The sequence below is a fragment of the Periplaneta americana genome, chromosome 15, assembly GCF_040183065.1.
Source record: "Periplaneta americana isolate PAMFEO1 chromosome 15, P.americana_PAMFEO1_priV1, whole genome shotgun sequence".
Classification (NCBI taxonomy): domain Eukaryota; kingdom Metazoa; phylum Arthropoda; class Insecta; order Blattodea; family Blattidae; genus Periplaneta; species Periplaneta americana.
The window spans coordinates 179,841,351-179,858,645 of NC_091131.1; the positions used below are offsets into that span (position 1 = coordinate 179,841,351).

Genomic DNA, 17,295 nt, shown 5'->3' on the forward strand with positions numbered 1-17,295 from the left:
CTTGATTTTTGTTGAAAGATTCTTTGACATCTTGGGAGAGCTGAATTGTATTTTTTTTTTGTAGATAGGTGTTGTCTGAATCCTGTTTGTGCTGCTGTTAGTATGTTATTACTTTCTAAGAACCAATTTAACCTCGCTGAAATCATACATTCTGCTGTTTTTGCAATGACACTTGTTAAAGAAATTGGTATGTAATTATTTATATCATCACCTGTCTTGCCTTTTTTTAGAATAAGGATAATTATTGCTTTTTTCCACTCTGTAGGTACAGTAGAAGTCCATGATAAGTTAAATAATTTCAGTAATGCATTTCTTCCCTCTTGTCCAAGGTGTTTCAGAAATTCTGCATGTATTTTATCAGGTCCAGGAGATTTTTTATCTTTTAACTCATGGATTGCAGAATCTAGTTCTCTTATGGTGAATTCTTTGCGGAGTATATCGTTTGTTTGTTCTTGACACTTCTTAAATTTTTTGAGATCTTTTTTGATCTGCCTTTGCTTCTTTTTAGCTTCAGGAGAAAGTTTATGTTGAGAGCTATAATGCTTATTAAAGGCTTCGGCAATAGAGCTGCTGGAAGTGAATGTTTTCCCATTAAATTTGAGTGGTTCTTTCCTCGTTTCTCTCTGACATGTGATTTTATTTACATATCTGTATACTTTTTTTGCATCTTTTCTATAATCAGCTTTTTCGATAAATTCACTGAATGCGTTTTTCTTGGCTACATAGATTTCTTTTTTTAACTTTGCTGCCTTTCTTCGCCATTCTTGTGTATCTATTGGGTTGTTGGACAATTCTGCTTTTTTCCTTGCTATGTCCCTTTCTTTTTTTAACTTTGATAGATCTGCATTCCAAAAGGGTTTATAGTTTTTAATTTGTCCTCTTGGAATCCAATTTTTTGCTGCTTCGAGAATTATGTTTGAGATTGTATTGTTGAGTTTATCTGTACATACTTCGTATTGAATGGAGTATAATTTTTGTTCGGTCTCTTCTGTAAATTTTGCCCAATTAGCTTTTCTAAAATTCCAAGAGTATTTTGGTTTTGGTTTGCTATTATTTTCTTTGTCCTGATGTATTATGGATGCAGTAACTGCTCTATGATCTGATCCTAGGTCTTCAATGATTTCACATGTAGTCTTATCTTGCAAATCTGATGATACTAACAGGAGGTCTGGGTTTGTACACTGACCATTATAATGTAAGTATGTAGGACAATCGTCGTTCCTGTAAATAAGTTCTAAAGTGCTTGAATTTAATAGATCTTCAATAGTTTTGCCACTAGCATTATAGTCTTTGTATCCCCATTTAGGTGAATGACCATTAAAATCGCCAATCAAAATTGTTTTTCGGTGTATATTTATTATATCCAGACAAGGGTTGTTATTAGGTGGATTGTATATTCCATATATGGTGTAATGTGAATTTCCTTTCCAGATTTCGATTTGGATAATTTCTACTTTGTCTTCTTGTTGCATTTCCTTTATAACTTTAAATTTTGATAAAATGTTTATTCTAACACCTGCAAGAATTCCACTAGCTACTTGACGTGATTTGGGGAGAATATATATATTGAATCCAGAAATTTGAAAGTATTTCAGTTGATCTCTTGATACATTTGCTTCTAATAATATGTATAATAAATACATCTATCCCTTTTTCCTCTATGATTGTTTGTAGTTCGGCTTTTTTGCTCTGTGCAAGTCCTCCTGCGTTCCATTGGAGAATTTTAAGGATGTTTTGTAAATGACGTCCTGCAGATGTCCCCGCCCGGAGATCAGAAAGGGGGACCATTTTACCTCCGGAAAACTTATCTGAAGGATTTGCCATTAGGTTAATTAGCATAAGTGTAACCGTTTTTTAAGTGGGCACCAATTTTTTGTTTGTAATGGTGGTTATATCATCCACTCACGTAAACCCCCAGTATGACTGGAGGGCCACACCTGTTGTTGGTTAATGGGTCCATCGGACCTGGCCGGGAGGAGTTTTAGAGTCCACCAACCTTTCTCACAAGCACCACTTGTGGAACATTTCTACGGCGTGGCAGGCCAGCGTAAGAGATGAAATAGCATTTTCTCTATTTCTGATGTTGTGGTTATACCGCCAATACTTGGTCCCCAGAGCCTCATCTGTAAAAGCAGGTTGCACCACGAGCAGGTTGAGGTTGGGTTTTGGATAGGAGAGGTTATGGAATGCACTTCACTGTCCCTTGCAACCTGCGAAAGGAAACTTTATTGAAGTTGTATATGGCCATGGCAATCCCTGCATTCTTGTATGGTTGTAAATGCTAGAATCTAACAAAAGACCATGAACAAAGAATCGAAGCAGGAGAAATGAAGTTTTTGAGATACGTAGCTGACTATATAAAAAGAGGAATGAAGACATAAGAAAATAATTAAATATACAAGGTATAATAGAAATAATAATTAGAGCAGGACAACAGGACTGGAAAGAACACATGCATAGAATGCCAACAACACGTATTGCTAGAGCAGCCATGGATTATAATTAGAGCCCAGAATTTTAGGTGCTAAAAGTTAATATTGGTCCTTGCTATAGTTTACAAATATAGAAGCCATGCTCCTACTTCTTTGAAATGTCATTCTTGTCATTCAGTACTTTTCTTTTGGTACCGTTAAAGGTCTTACTCCTCTTAGCCACCACTTACAAATTAGCACATGGTTCACAAGATCCATTGCCCAGTCCTTGTGACTCTGTTGTCTATTATTACATATCTGACTCTTGCCATCTAGGCAAGTTCTACACAGTTCTGTGTATGGTGGACCTTCATATTTCTGCGTATGGTGGACCTTCATATTTCTGTGAATGGTGGATCTTCACATTTCTGAGTATGGTGGACCTTCATATTTCTGTGTATGGTGGACCTTCACATTTCTGCATATGGTGGACCTTCATATTTCTGTGTATGGTGGACCTTCACATTTCTGCGTGTGGTGGACCTTCACATTTATGGATTTCAGTTCACCATTACTTTAGCATTTTCAGACATTTGCACATCAGTTCATTGTTTATCATTTCCGCTCTATTTCATTTTTTTTCTTCAAATTTCTTTAATTTTCGTATCTGTTTTAAATATGTCTTATGTTTACAAATTTATTTGCTAATTACTTTCTCATTTATTTCTGTTACTCTGTTCTGCTGTTTCACTATCCATCCCTCCCTAATTCACCCTCTTCTACTTTATCCCATTCCTATACTGTCTCCCACTTACCAGCTCTCTATAATAGTTCTATCACTGAATCTTCGTATGAAAAAGTCTATTGAAAGAATTAAGAAATAGATTTACCTTTTAGAATAAAGATGTCGATATCAGTTTTGGATTATATGCCTTTCTTCAAGAAATTTTGTTTTATTCCATCTACACAGTACATAATGATTTTTCTCAATTGTATCTATCTTCCTCCTTCCATAATAATCATTCATTGGCATAGAAAGCCTACAATTACAATTTGTCATTCGAATATGTATAAAATGAATTTGGGTAAATGAAGAGGCAAGTGAGAGCAGAATTGAATTTTCTTTGAGTATAAAAATAAAGTCTAGGAAAAAAATATTTGATGCCTAATATTGTAAACAAATTATTGGCTGCAGGAATTAGTTTTAAATGTGCTGACACAATTATTTTAAGATTTGCCTGAACAATGCATAGAAAATTCCTTAAGAAACTTATGTCCATTTACCATGTTTATAAGATACCTCATCAATAATCGTTATTGTCATTTTCATTGTCATGGTCATCATGATCATCGCCATCATCATCTTTCACAACTTTAGTGAAGGTAATCTGTTCGTCTGTTTTTAATGTATTTATTTCTAAATCTCATTTTGTAAGCAAAAACATTTTTCATCATGATATTTTATTTCTCTGCATCAATTCTCCCCAAGATAAATTATTTGATCATCTTTTTCCAAAATAAAGTTATTAATGTTTCTGTACAATATTCCATTCATATTATCACTGAAAATCATGTCGGTGTCATTTTATAATGAAAGAGGTTTGAATGTCGGTGTTCAATGTCTGACAACTTGTGTGCATGCCTTTGTGTAAATTAAACACCAATTGGACAAATATTGAAAGTAACAGAACTCATTTATACAAACCAGGATACAAAAGCTTAATACCTACTAAGGAGATTAATAAAATCAGGGGAATATTAATTTTAGTCCAGTGATATCTGGGATATCTGGTGTCTAATGGCAGACTGCTTAGTTTATGATCCTCAGTCTTCTGGCTTCCCACTACAATGTGGCCAAAATCTGTGCTTCATGTTGTTTAAGCTTTCACATTCCATAATTTGGTCCATATTCATGACTGAGTTACCCTTTATTGCATATGATGTACTCTATGAATATACAGGATGGTCCACTTAACACTTTCACTTCAGATAGCGTGTAACATATTTCAGATATACACAAACCGACAATTACAATTCAAATTACATCGAAGGGGACATCTGATACATGTAATGCATTTTTTTTTTTCATGAAATAATTTTCAAGACATTAGTCAACTTTCCTTTATTAAATGGAAACGAACAATGTTTTGTATTGCATATGTTGTATTAGCTCTGTCTAATAACAACTGACTACTTTACAGACTGTTTGAATGTCACCGGTAAAAGTAAACATGAACAATGACTGACACCCCTTCCTTATGTCTAGTTCATAATAATGACGTAACTGAAGATCGAACACACCCATAGTACGCTACCCAATACAACCCTTATTTCTTTAGTTCTGTGCTAGACAATTGAATGATAAGACATCAGCAAGAAATCTGATTGTACGCTAGGGATTTTGTGCATTGTTTTTTTTAGAATAGTTGTTTATTTTTTCTTGTACACTACTTTTATGTCTCACTTCGCCATGTGCAACACATCCATAGTATTAAAATGTACAGTACATTGTAATTGTGATTTAATTGACACACAACTCTAACCAGAATTGTCCTCCCTCTGTTCGACCCTTCGTCAGACATTGCTTATGTTTACTCTTATTCAAACAGTCAGTAAAGTAGTAAGTTATTAGACAGAGCTAACGCAACATTTTCAATACAAAATATAGTTGGTTCTCATTTAAAAAAAAGAAAGTTGACTCTCATATCTTCAAAATTCTTCGATATACATAAAATACATTACATGCATCAGATGTCACTGATGTAATTTAACTTGTAATTGTCAATTTGTGTATATTTTAAATATTTCACACACTATCAGAAGTAAAAGAGTTAAGTGGGCCACCTTGTATAGACCTATGTGTACATAGTGTACATATGAAGGGGTGAGAATTATAGTCCAAAGCCACATCTCTAACAAAATTGTTTTTTGTACGAATTCATTCTTATACTGTACATATGGGGCACCTACTGGTAGAATATTATAAAATTTACATAACAAATGATGTAAGTGTTCATTGAAGAAATTGTGATAGTGCACCTAATAGCATTGAACTCGGAACTTCCAATACACTCCCCTGTAAAATTTTGTCTGTGTGGCTTAGGACTATATCATTCTCATCCCTTCATATATAATAATTCTAAATTATAGACATCAGCTCAAAGAATTTTGAGTGACCACAAGGGTCCTGAATACAATAAACTTGTACAATAATGTGATGTGATACATTAAAGAAAAAAGAAAGTTAATTGTTAATTTGTTTATTTGTTTGTTTTGTGGAGATGTGCAAGGGTTTCATGACATGTAATCTGACTAAACGCAGCTGTAGACTATTGTTTTCTTGGTTTGTTCTTATTAGCATTGATGCTAAATGAGTAACTGCTACTGGCAATTACTGACTCAGCATAATTTTTACTCGCTCATTTTCTTTTTATAGGGTCTATTTGATCAGGGAGAAGCCCTCTTCCATCGTGGACAGCTTGTAAGTATCTTTATTGACATGTTGATTCCTTTAAGTTATGAATAATATTAATAAGCTTTATTTGAAAACCGTCTGTAACTTATCTACTAAGATTTATTGGTTTTTAAATGAAGCTTATTGATGTTAAGTTATAAGTAACTGATGAATGAAGATAGTTGATATTATAATATGTTGCTTTCAAGCTCTTCACGAAAATAGATTTAATTTTAGAACAGAGATATTGATACCAGTTTCGAATTATATATCTTACTCCAAGAATTCTGTTTTGTTCCATCTCCACAATGGATACGAATTTCTTTCTTAAGTCATAATCATTCGTGGACACACATATTCCCTTCAGTTACAGTTTATTATTTGAGCATGCATTATCGATAATTTAATTTTGTTTGATGAAATGGCATGTGACAGTGGTATTAATACAAATTCTCTGGACAGAGACATTGTCAGTAAAACCGAAATTCCAATGATCTTTAAAATCGTAAATCATGTCATTGTAGCAGACTAAATATGATATATCACAGTCAAACACAATGTTCTATATTAATTGAACAGTGTTTACCTATCCGAAACAACACTTGGAACATAGAAATCATATATATTTGTTTCACAGAACAGTATTATTTATGTGTATGGTATTTACGAAACTATTAAGCCCTTGAATAAGAGGAGTTTTAGTTACCAGTACCATAAAAGAACGAACGAACGTAATTGGTGTCGTGTTCATCAGACCCAGTGAAGATGAGTAGCTATTAAACCTGATCACATGTAACAGATTAGCTGCGATATAGGATTTTTTTGGCAACAACATGAGTAGTTCTACAGACCGACAATATATGACACGATATGGCTGAACAGCCCATAACTGGACATGGTAGTGTTGCCAATCATGCATAAATGATCGCATTATGTGATACATGATAACACTTACAGAATAATGCGGTTTTTTTGGGGTACTCAAATTATATTGTTTTTCTGTACGATACAGAGAGAAAAGGAATTCGTAGAATTGACACAGAGTAATAAGTATTACTCCATGGAGCTTGCAACTATTCTTCCATCTAGTGGTCATTACCAAAATTTCATTTTTGACAGTGGAGATCCTAACAACTGTTCTCTTTTATATATTGTCATTTTATAACATGGGAATGACCAATCTGATACATATGTGATCAGACCACTAATATCACGTGTTGTGGCTTCCTTGAATCGTGTAAGTTTATAAAACATTCAAATAACAGTTTTCGATATTTGTCACTGCTATTGTTAGTTTTGAAATTATAGCACAGACGTCAATTGATCGAAGATTAAATATCGGTTAACACTCAAACTTCCCAGTAGAGGCGCTGAGTTCAAAATAAGACTACAACAAATAATACAAAATTAGAGATATCAAACAGCTTCGTACCAGAAAATTGGGGGCGGAGGTCCACATCCCCCAATCCACACACCAGGCATGCCCATGTTCTCCTCAACAAATAGGCCGACGTTTCTTTGAAACATTAAGCTTCTAAGAAATTACACTGTATTTGAAATGAGTTGTAGTAAATGAAGATATTAAAATGAATAATACCAGTAATGATAATTAACACAGCTACTACTTTACATCAGTTGATTAGGTGCTCAAAGCGACGTCCTTCAAAATCTAAGCATTCATTAATTATTTTGCGAAGATTTCTAAAATTTGCCAATGTCCAGGGAGCAATAATGCCACAATCTTAACGTATTTCTTCTTTCATATTCTCTTTTTTGGTAAGTGCTGTAGTCACGACTTGTCCCTTGATGTACCCAATAAAAGTTACCATTCGGGGTGATATGAGTAAGCAGACCATATGACATCTATCTCCGAACTTGTTTAACAATTCACGTGTACGTCAAATCACGCCATATTTCTCTTTCTGTAAGGTGTCCTAACCCAATAAGTTTTGGAAAAATCAGTATTTAGTTTTTATTTATCAATATAAGAGAAACTAACCTGCAACATTTTCATAAAATTGTACGCATTTCCTAATACTTGTATGTATATTTGGTATACTTTGTCCTTCAGGGCAACCCCTATTTTAGGGATAGTTTGTTTACATACATGGGGAATGCTGTGCATTAAGTATCAATTTCTTAATAATCATATTTTTTCACATATAACCACATTATATCCCCTTATTTACTCTATGCTGACTTCTGTGCCTCCTTGGTGAATGTCAAATGTACACCCCTTCTTCATACCTGCTTTCTGTTGCGGCGTTCCCAGCGTACTCTAGCTGTGTGCTGTGCTGTGTATTCGCAACAGTTTGATGTCACTGCTATAATGACACGAAATTACATTAGCTTAATTGATTCTGGAATGCTGAGGACTAATATTGAGATTACTTTTTTGAGATGATTCCAATTAAAAGAAGATGCTACTTTGCTACGTTTACTCTTTTACTTCAATACTGTACATAATGGTAACAACAATAATGTAACCTGCTGAGAAGCAACCTTCAAATCATCAGCAGCCTGTTCGTAACTCTACTGGCAGCCAGGAGTGCAGCATGGGTCCCAGCTTCCCCTCTTCACTGCTGTCTAGTTTACTTGTGTATAGACTAGTTATCATAATGCCTAGAATGGCTTTATCATAATTTTTCTGCCTTGAACATGTTGGTTAGTTAGTTAGTTAGTTAGTTAGTTAGTTAGTTAGTTAGTTAGTTAGTTAGTTAGTTAGTGGGGTTTAAAAAGGGCGCGTCAGCTACTATGGCTATTTGCGCCCTTATCTAAAATCCTTCACAAAACAGAAAGACAACACAATAATCAGAATGCTTAAAAGAACTAAAAAGCATTGTCATAGTTGAAACGTGGTTTGAACATGTTGGAGATTTGAAACTGTCATTATCTTTTCAGTCAGGTATATTTACCAGAAGGCACCACTTCAGTGAAGGGCTGCCACTTTGGCCATTGGAATTGGACAGATATCGAATGTATTAGCATTCAGATATAATAAGCAGAGCACTAAAGTTTAATATACACTATAAAGATTAATAAAAGCAGTGAAGTATTACATTTAGTCCAGTGATACGAGGGGGGACCCAAAAATAACTGGAATTTTTTTTTTTTTTTTTTTTTTTGCGCTCTACATTCACAGTACTTTAGTCCCCTTCAAAGTATTGTCCATGTGCATTAATGCACTTGTCCCAACGCTTTTGCCATTGCTGAAAACAGTGCTGGAACTCTTGAGGCAGGATACTATTCAAAGCTGTTAGCGTGTTTTCTTTGACGTCATCCACATCACTGAATCGCTTTCCTTTCAGACATTTCTTCATCTGTGGAAACAAAAAAAAGTCCGACGGAGCCAGATCGCGTGAGTAAGGTGGATGAGGCACAAGCACCACGTTGTTTGTCAAAAACTGTCGGACCGTCAGAGCTGTGTGGGCTGGAGCATTGTCGTGGTGAAGCAACCAGTTCCCATTTCTCCACATTTCAGACCGTTTTCGTCGCACACTCTCTTGTAATCTTCGTAACACATCCAAATAGAAATGTTGGTTCACTGTTTGTCCTGGTGGAACGATCTCTTTGTGGACAATGCCATTCACATCAGAAAAACAAATCAACATTGTTTTCACATTGGATCGCACTTGACGTGCTTTCTTGGGTCGTGGTGAATTTGGAATTTTCCACTGGCTCGATGCTTGCTTTGATTCTGGATCATACTCATAGCACCAAGACTCATTTCCAATCTCAATTCTTTTAAGAAAATTTGGATCGTTCTGCACTTCACTCTCCAAGTCGCGGCAAACTCTCACGCGGTTTTCTCTTTGGTCATCTGTGAGCAAGCGAGGAACAAATTTTGCAGACACCCGTCTCATGTGCAAATCTTCAGTTAAAATTCGCTGGACCATGCTCCATGACAGGTTTGTTTGCTCAGACACTTCGTCAATGGCCTTTCGACGATCTTCATCAATTGCACGTTTGATTTTGGCAATGTTTTCGTCATTTCTTCTTGTCGAAGGACGCCCAGAGGGTGGCATGTCTTAAGTTGACATGTAGACCTGTGATTTCCCCAAAGCATCATCATTAAAGGATTGCCAAAGCATCCCAATGGTCTCGGCTGCAATTTTCCCTAACAGAAAACAAAATTTCACACACACTCTTTGTTCCTTGTGATTGGTCATCTCACTAATCGTCAAACGGTTGAAACAGGATTGCAAACAACACAGCAACACAAACCACTTAACTCAGACTGATGCCAGATCACTAGCGGTCGCGGGAGACCCCAAACTAACACCACCTAACAGCACAACTCGTAACTACAAAGCATGGGAATGCAACAGTTTGGTTCCGGTTACTTTTGGGTCCACTCTCGGATATACACATTGTGGAGATGGTATCATAGTGAGTGTTCAGATGAAAGATAGCTGTAGATTCTTTTCTTTGTTGTTATTAGGATTAATGTTAAATCAGTAACTACTCAGTTAAGGCAGTAACTTCATGAACTTCGTAACTGAGAAAAACGTGTTCAAAGTTGAATATACTTCGCGTTGCTTTCTCATTTCTTAAAAGTGTAGTTGTAAAATAAACAGGAAAATTTATTTATGGTATCAGAAATTTAAATTTTCCGCAAACTGATTACAGCAGATACTACCTTTTACAGAGCATAAAGGAACTTTGATTGTTGAAGTAGTAAGTGGAAGTAACTGCCTTTTTTTGTTGTATGACGTATTTCTTACTTTGATTGTACAGTACTAGAAATAAATACACTTTGAAGGATGGTTTTGGATTTCAATTTTATTATAGTAGAATTAAATTACAGAATTTACAGATAAAAATACAATCAATTTTTCGCGAAATGATTGCCAGCCGGAAATACACTAGAAATAAAGATTATTCATTTCTGCTTTATTGAATAGAAAATTTAAGAACAATTCAACTCGCGGCCAAAACATAACGTGTTGGTTATTCACATTCAGAAATATTTTACCAGAATGACGTATTTTCAACATTAGCAAAGTCAGTTTTTTTTATTGTTATACCTTCACTTTTTGTTTGGAGATTTTCTCAAAACTTTGGAAGGTGGACAGGTTGCACATCATGTTTAAAAAAATGAAGTTCAAAGTGTTTACTTGATTCATATATTGTTTTGTATCCAAGATTATAATTTGTCTCATTGCACTGGAAGCCCTAATCATTGCAAGTTTTACATTCAGAGTGCCAGGAGTATAGAGAAAGATACTGTTTTTTTTATAGTGTAGCCTATACTTACTGCTTTCTGTCATTACTGAGGTTGAGGGTTGGGATTCTAATACAGTTTAAGAAAGTTGTATAGGTACCGACACTGCTCTCTTAGAGTGTAGTCAGGAGGCTACATACTGCTTTCTGTCATTACTGAGGTTGAAGGTCGGGATTGTAATACAGTTTAAGAAAGTTGTGTAGTCTGTAGGCTACATACTGCTTTCTGTCACTGTTGAGGTTGAAAAAACAGCAAAGCAGTAAGTGATTTTTCGTTTAATTCGAACAAAAATAAATTTGTATTGCAAAATATTGAGACGAATCCAACGATACCAAACACGGCAAATTTATATTTTTTGTAGTTACTGCCATCTTCCTTAGCATGGCAGCACTGGCAATTACTGACCCATAGATATATTGTCTACATAATTATTTAAATTTCATTTTCTTTTTATAGGAGTTGGTACAACTAGAACTAATTCCAATGATCTTCTCCAACTTTGTAAGTAACTCCATGATTTACCAATTTACAGTACAGTATAATTTATAGTAACTACATAGATCTTTAAAAGCTGTATCATTGGATCACTATATGAAAAGTACAGTGGTAAAGATTATAAATTAGATTTAGTTTTAGAACAGATGCTGATAACAGTTTTGGTTTATACCAGGTGTCTCAAAAGACTGCTGTCATAGGGCAAATCGGAAGTCTAGATGTAATGAATATTGTATAGACCTATTTATAATATTGATATCTCAGTCTTTGAGATAGAAAAAGCATTTCTGTAAAAGATGTTCAAATTGGTTTCTCTCATGAGCCTTGCAGATCGGGATACGAGCATGGAAAGATCTTTGTACATTGTAAAACATTGTTGGTGTGACATGCAGCACTAATATCTTCTTTGAGATTATCAGTTGAATGTGGACAGATTTAAGGTGTTGCCACAGGAAAAAGTCAAGGTTTGTGAGGTCTGGAGAGTCATTCTATAGGTCCAACTGAACCATAGTCCAGGCATTCTTGTACACGTACACCAAAATGCAGGGGAGCTCCGTCTTGTTGGAATTAGACTCTCCTAATTCCTGCTACTACCATATCGCCAATGTACTGTTCCAACACATCTTTTACAAGCTGCAGACATCGTTCAGCGTTGACGCATCCTGCAAGGAAAATTCGTCCCACTATCTGTTGTCCATGTACACGCACCACACTGTTATTCTGGGTATCAATATATTGTGCTATGTGGGAATTCTCTTGCTCATTACACCATGTTGTGTCAGTTGACATGACCATGATACTCGCACTGTTTATTTCATTATTAGTATTTTTATTAGATTATTTTATGACGCTTTATTAACATCTTAGGTTATTTAGCGTCTGAATGAGATGAAGGTGATAATGCCAGTGAAATGAGTCCAGGGTCCAGCACTGATAGTTACCCAGCATTTGGTCATATTGGGTTGAGGGAAAACCTCGGAAAAAACCTCAACCAGGTAAATTGTTCTAACTGGGAATTGAACCCGGACCACCTGGTATTGCAGCCAGGCGCACTAACCACTATTCCTCAGGTTTGGACTCATTGTTAGTAAACCAATTACAAATTCTTCCCAATATCACCATGCAGTACCTGCAAAAGTTTGTTTTATAAGAGTGACATTTTTGATATTGCAGAATACTTTGCACAGAGGTTTTAGGAATTCCAAGTTCCTGTTCAATCTTTCGCAATAATCGGGTGGGACTTCCTGTTACATTGATCAAGTACTGCAACAGAACTGTTATTACCATGGGACACCCTATATGTGGTCTCTCTCCTACAGAACAAGTCTCGTGAAGGAGTTTGAAGTTTCGACTGACGGTTAATTTTCCAGGTCTCTTTGATTGGATGGCAACAGTGAAATTCATCCCATGTTTGTCATTGACAGAGAAAGACCCGAGACATGCTGAATTTTGGCTTTATCTTGCATATTGCATCCATTTAATCTACATTCGCTTAACTGTAACAAATTATTGTCATTACATCAATTACTTCCTGTTTTTCCCATGACACCAACCTTTGGGACACTTTGTATACTTTACTTTAAGAACTTGATTTTGCTTCACCTACACGAAACTTACTATGAGTTATTTTCTTCTTTTTATTCATCTTCCTTAGTTCATAATCATTCATTGGCACATTCTCTTCAACAGTTTGTTATTTGACCACGAATTATTTGACTTTTTTGAAGGCCCATGTGACAGGAGTATTCATAGAATATCTCCATTGTCTTCAAACATGAAAATAAAGTCTAGATGAAAGACAGAATTCTTCTTACGCCTAATCAAATGAACCATTCATAGTACAGTACCTTCAGTAAGCCTATGCAGTTTCAAATGTGCTGTCATAATTAGAATATGTTTGAAGAATACATTGAAAATCCTTTATAAAATATCTCAACGATAATCTTTATTGTCATCTTCGTTATCGTCGTCGTCGTCATCATCATCATCATCATCATCATCATCATCATCATCATCATCATCATCATCATCATCATTCTCAATAATATTGAAAGTGACTCATTTGTCTTTTAAATATTTGTCCATTTTTAATATTCTTCCAAATCCTGTTTTGTTAGGAAACACATTTTTCACCATGATATTTTCTCCCTTTACATCAATCCTTCTGCAAGGTGAATATTAACACAGATTATCGATTTGAGTCAGTTTCTCCCAAAGTTCCTATTGTTGCTGTACCTTATCCGAATCAAATTAGTCAAGGTATGTCAAAGGTAGTTCATGATACAAAAGGATTGTAACTCAGTGTACAATATTTTACAACTTGTGGTCATATCTTTGGGTAAATTATAGAGCAGTGAGTTTCTATGTATTGTGTACGTGAATGTCAACAAACAGAGTACCACTTGCTATGACTTTACAAAATTATAATGTAATAAGTATTTAAATATAATTATGTTATGTAAAAAAAATTTGGAATGTATTCCGTAATGCCGCGATGACAAAGAAATATTGGATAAACGAATTTTAATTCCTTGATGTGCTACCCAGTGCTTAAAGTGGGTCATTATGTATGGTATGCATGTGAAATATATGAAACAAGCTGGTATGATATTAATAAGACTGATAAATATGAATTTAGAAATTTGTATACAGGGTGTTAAAAAGAAGGTCTAATGTTGTGAGGGGTGATAGTACACATCACAGCATTTATCGTTATCCCATACTGCTCACAGCTTTCATGTAGCTCCAGTAGCATATTCCTTAGTATTGTCTCCTCTTCTGTTAACAACGCCATACATACATACATACATACATACATACATACATACATACATACATACATACATACATACATACATACATACATACATACATACATACATACATACGTGTTCTGCCCATGGGCAGAGCTTTCACTACAAACCCAGCATTTTCCAATCTTTCCTATTTTCTGTCTTCCTCTTAGTCTCCGCATATGATCCACATATCTTAATGTCGTCTATCATCTGATCTCTTCTTCTGCCCTGAACTCTTCTCCTGTTCACCATTCTTCCAGTGCATCCTTCAGTAGGCAATTTCTTCTCAATGACCCGACCAATTTCTTTTTCTCTTTCTGATCAGTTTCAGCATCATTCTTTCTTCACCCACCCTTTCCAACACAACTTCATTTCTGATTCTGTCTGTCTACTTCACGTGTTCCATTTCAAATGCTCCTAGTCGTTTCTCTTCATTTCGTCGTAATGTCCATGTTTCTCTCCCATACAAAGCCACACTCCACACAAAGCACTTCACTGGTCTCTTCCTTAGTTCTTTTTCCAGAGGTCTGACGCCATTATACACTTTATTATTCTTCCTCCTATTATCACCCCTCCGATGTACTGAAAACAGTTCTTCACTAAATCCTCCAAGTAAATGTTCAACAGTGTAGATGATAAAGCGCATCCTTCTCGTACTCCTCTCCCTATTTCACTTCCTTCTGACATTTCTTCTATTGTTTCGAAAAATGAGATAAAAATAATTTTCATAATTTTGCTTTAAGCGCAAAAATTCTGCATCAGGAAAAGCACATTTTTATTGAGAGAAGTGTTGAGAGTCAAGAAGATTAAGAAAGAAAAACTGTGAACTATTACTGAATTTCTTGGTAATGCAAGGTTCATCCAGCAAGTAAGTTCCAATGGCCGATAAAGAAAACAAAAACATCAATAAGGAAGGAATATTTATTGCGGTATTTACAGAGATTCACTGGCTACTTCTCAACATAGTCACCACCGTTATTGAGGCATTTATCATACCAGTACACCAACGTTTGTATGCCCTTGTCATAGGAATTTGCTGCCAACATCTGGAGCCATGAAGTCACTCCCAGCATCGTTGTGGAAACGTTTTACTGCCAGAAAGTGCTTCATGAGACGGAAGAGATGAAAGTCACTTGGCACCAGGTTGGGACTGTAGGGTGGATGGTCAAAGATCTCCCATCCAAACCGAAGCAACAGATTTCATGTGGTGTTGCCTGTATGGAGTCGTGCATTGTCGTGCAAAAGTGTAATGCTTCTTGTCAGCATTCCATGTCTCATATAATGAAAATTTTAAGTTCAATCTATAAGATTTATCTATTTGCAAATGTTTATTTGCTACAACATTGTATATAGAATATTAACATTTTCGGCTTTTTGGCATCATCAGATATGTTAAGAAACACGTAATCTAAACCTTGAACAAATTAACAAATGTACATTGTAATATGCATGACAAATAGATTTTCACGAGTTTTATGTAGTATTCTTATAAGTAAAAAGGTTAATGTAGAAAAAGATTTCCAGGAAAATATAAATTTGGAAGGTCGATATGATTGCAGATACATATAACTCATGTTACAAAACACATATGAAATGATTAAAATGACAAGCATATTATATTATATCTTGCATTAATTATTAACAAAATACAAATGTTAGCAATAATTAATATTGGTGGGAAAGACTTAATTGTTGAATTTTATTAATTATGAGTAGAATGGTGATGTAATATCAATATATCAATATATTTAAAAGACCATTTATAAAATCAATAATAGATTATTAATAAAATTGATAATAAATAATGATAAAATTTGATAAAATCTTATGTGTCGTATATTGCCATGCTGTTACAATTGATCCTTAGTAGTTGTATTGCTAAACAACTTTAGCAATTTCTTCTAGACTTTACAAATTTGCACAATTCTTAGTGTAATGCATGTTCAAAGTGCTGGCCCTCAACTTGAAGACATACCTGTGCTCGCCGCCTTAGTGATCTCTGAACGTTACACAGCCTGTTCAACTCATTACGAACAATTCCACACGCATGTTCAATTCGCTGTTGTAGTACTTCTACGTTAGGTGCAGCAGAGGCATACACTAACGACTTCAGGCGGCCTCAAAGATAGAAGTCCAGAGGGTTCATGTCCGGTGATCTGGCTGGCCAAGGAGTTGGCTCTGCGCGGCCTATTCATTGATCTGGATACACAGCATTGAGATAGCCCTTACATTGCGGCAGTAATGCTCAGGAGCACCATTGTGCATAAACCATAAGTTCACTCGCGTTGCAAGAGGGATATCATGTAGCAGACCATGCAATTCGGGTTCCAAGAATATGCGGTAGATTTCCCCATTCAACCGCGGAGGTAGAACTCGAGGTCTGAGTAACTGATTCCCCACAATATCACACTAAATGTGTGGGAGAACAGTAATGCCTATGCAGTTACTTCGACGTAGGTGCCATCTCCTGGAACTCTGGCATTAAAGGTTTTGAGAAAAAGTTGTATAGAACGTTTTAGTCTTAGTTTCACCTCTACAATACACATACAAAGTATTTACACGTAATAATGAATCACCCTGTATACACTTTTAACACATATATCACTGATTACATTTCCAACTTCTTTACTGTGTTAATATTTATAATTTACCTTGCTTGACTAGTTTGACAAGGCATTGGACAATGAAGCACAAGACTTCGAAACTAGTCAATCAAGGTAAATCCTAAATATTAACACAGTAAAGAAATTGGAAATTTAATCAGTCAATACTATGTTGATATCAGCAGTGACATATGTTCACGTTTGTAAAAGTTCGCAAAGACTCATAAGAGATCAGTGCACATATTCCTTTAACATAAGGCTCTATTATATGATATTTCCCGCTTCATTAAAGATTTATCATGTCATAGCTTCC

At 35.3% G+C, this 17,295-nt stretch overlaps 1 protein-coding gene across 2 annotated transcripts in view; it reads left to right on the forward strand.

Annotated features, from left to right (window-relative positions):
* The window catches only part of LOC138715560 (uncharacterized), a 135,002-nt gene that overhangs the window by 53,244 nt on the left and 64,463 nt on the right, over positions 1–17,295 (forward strand). Inside the window, exons 5-7 of one of the 2 annotated variants that reach the window (XM_069848630.1) lie at positions 5,848–5,892; positions 11,546–11,590; positions 15,409–16,103. In XM_069848630.1, the coding sequence (XP_069704731.1) occupies positions 5,848–5,892; positions 11,546–11,590; positions 15,409–15,732 (414 nt within the window). In that variant the 3' untranslated portion in view covers positions 15,733–16,103. Of the gene's footprint in view, positions 1–5,847; positions 5,893–11,545; positions 11,591–15,408; positions 16,104–17,295 lie in introns of those variants that run through there. The other variant, XM_069848631.1, reaches the window with a different exon arrangement.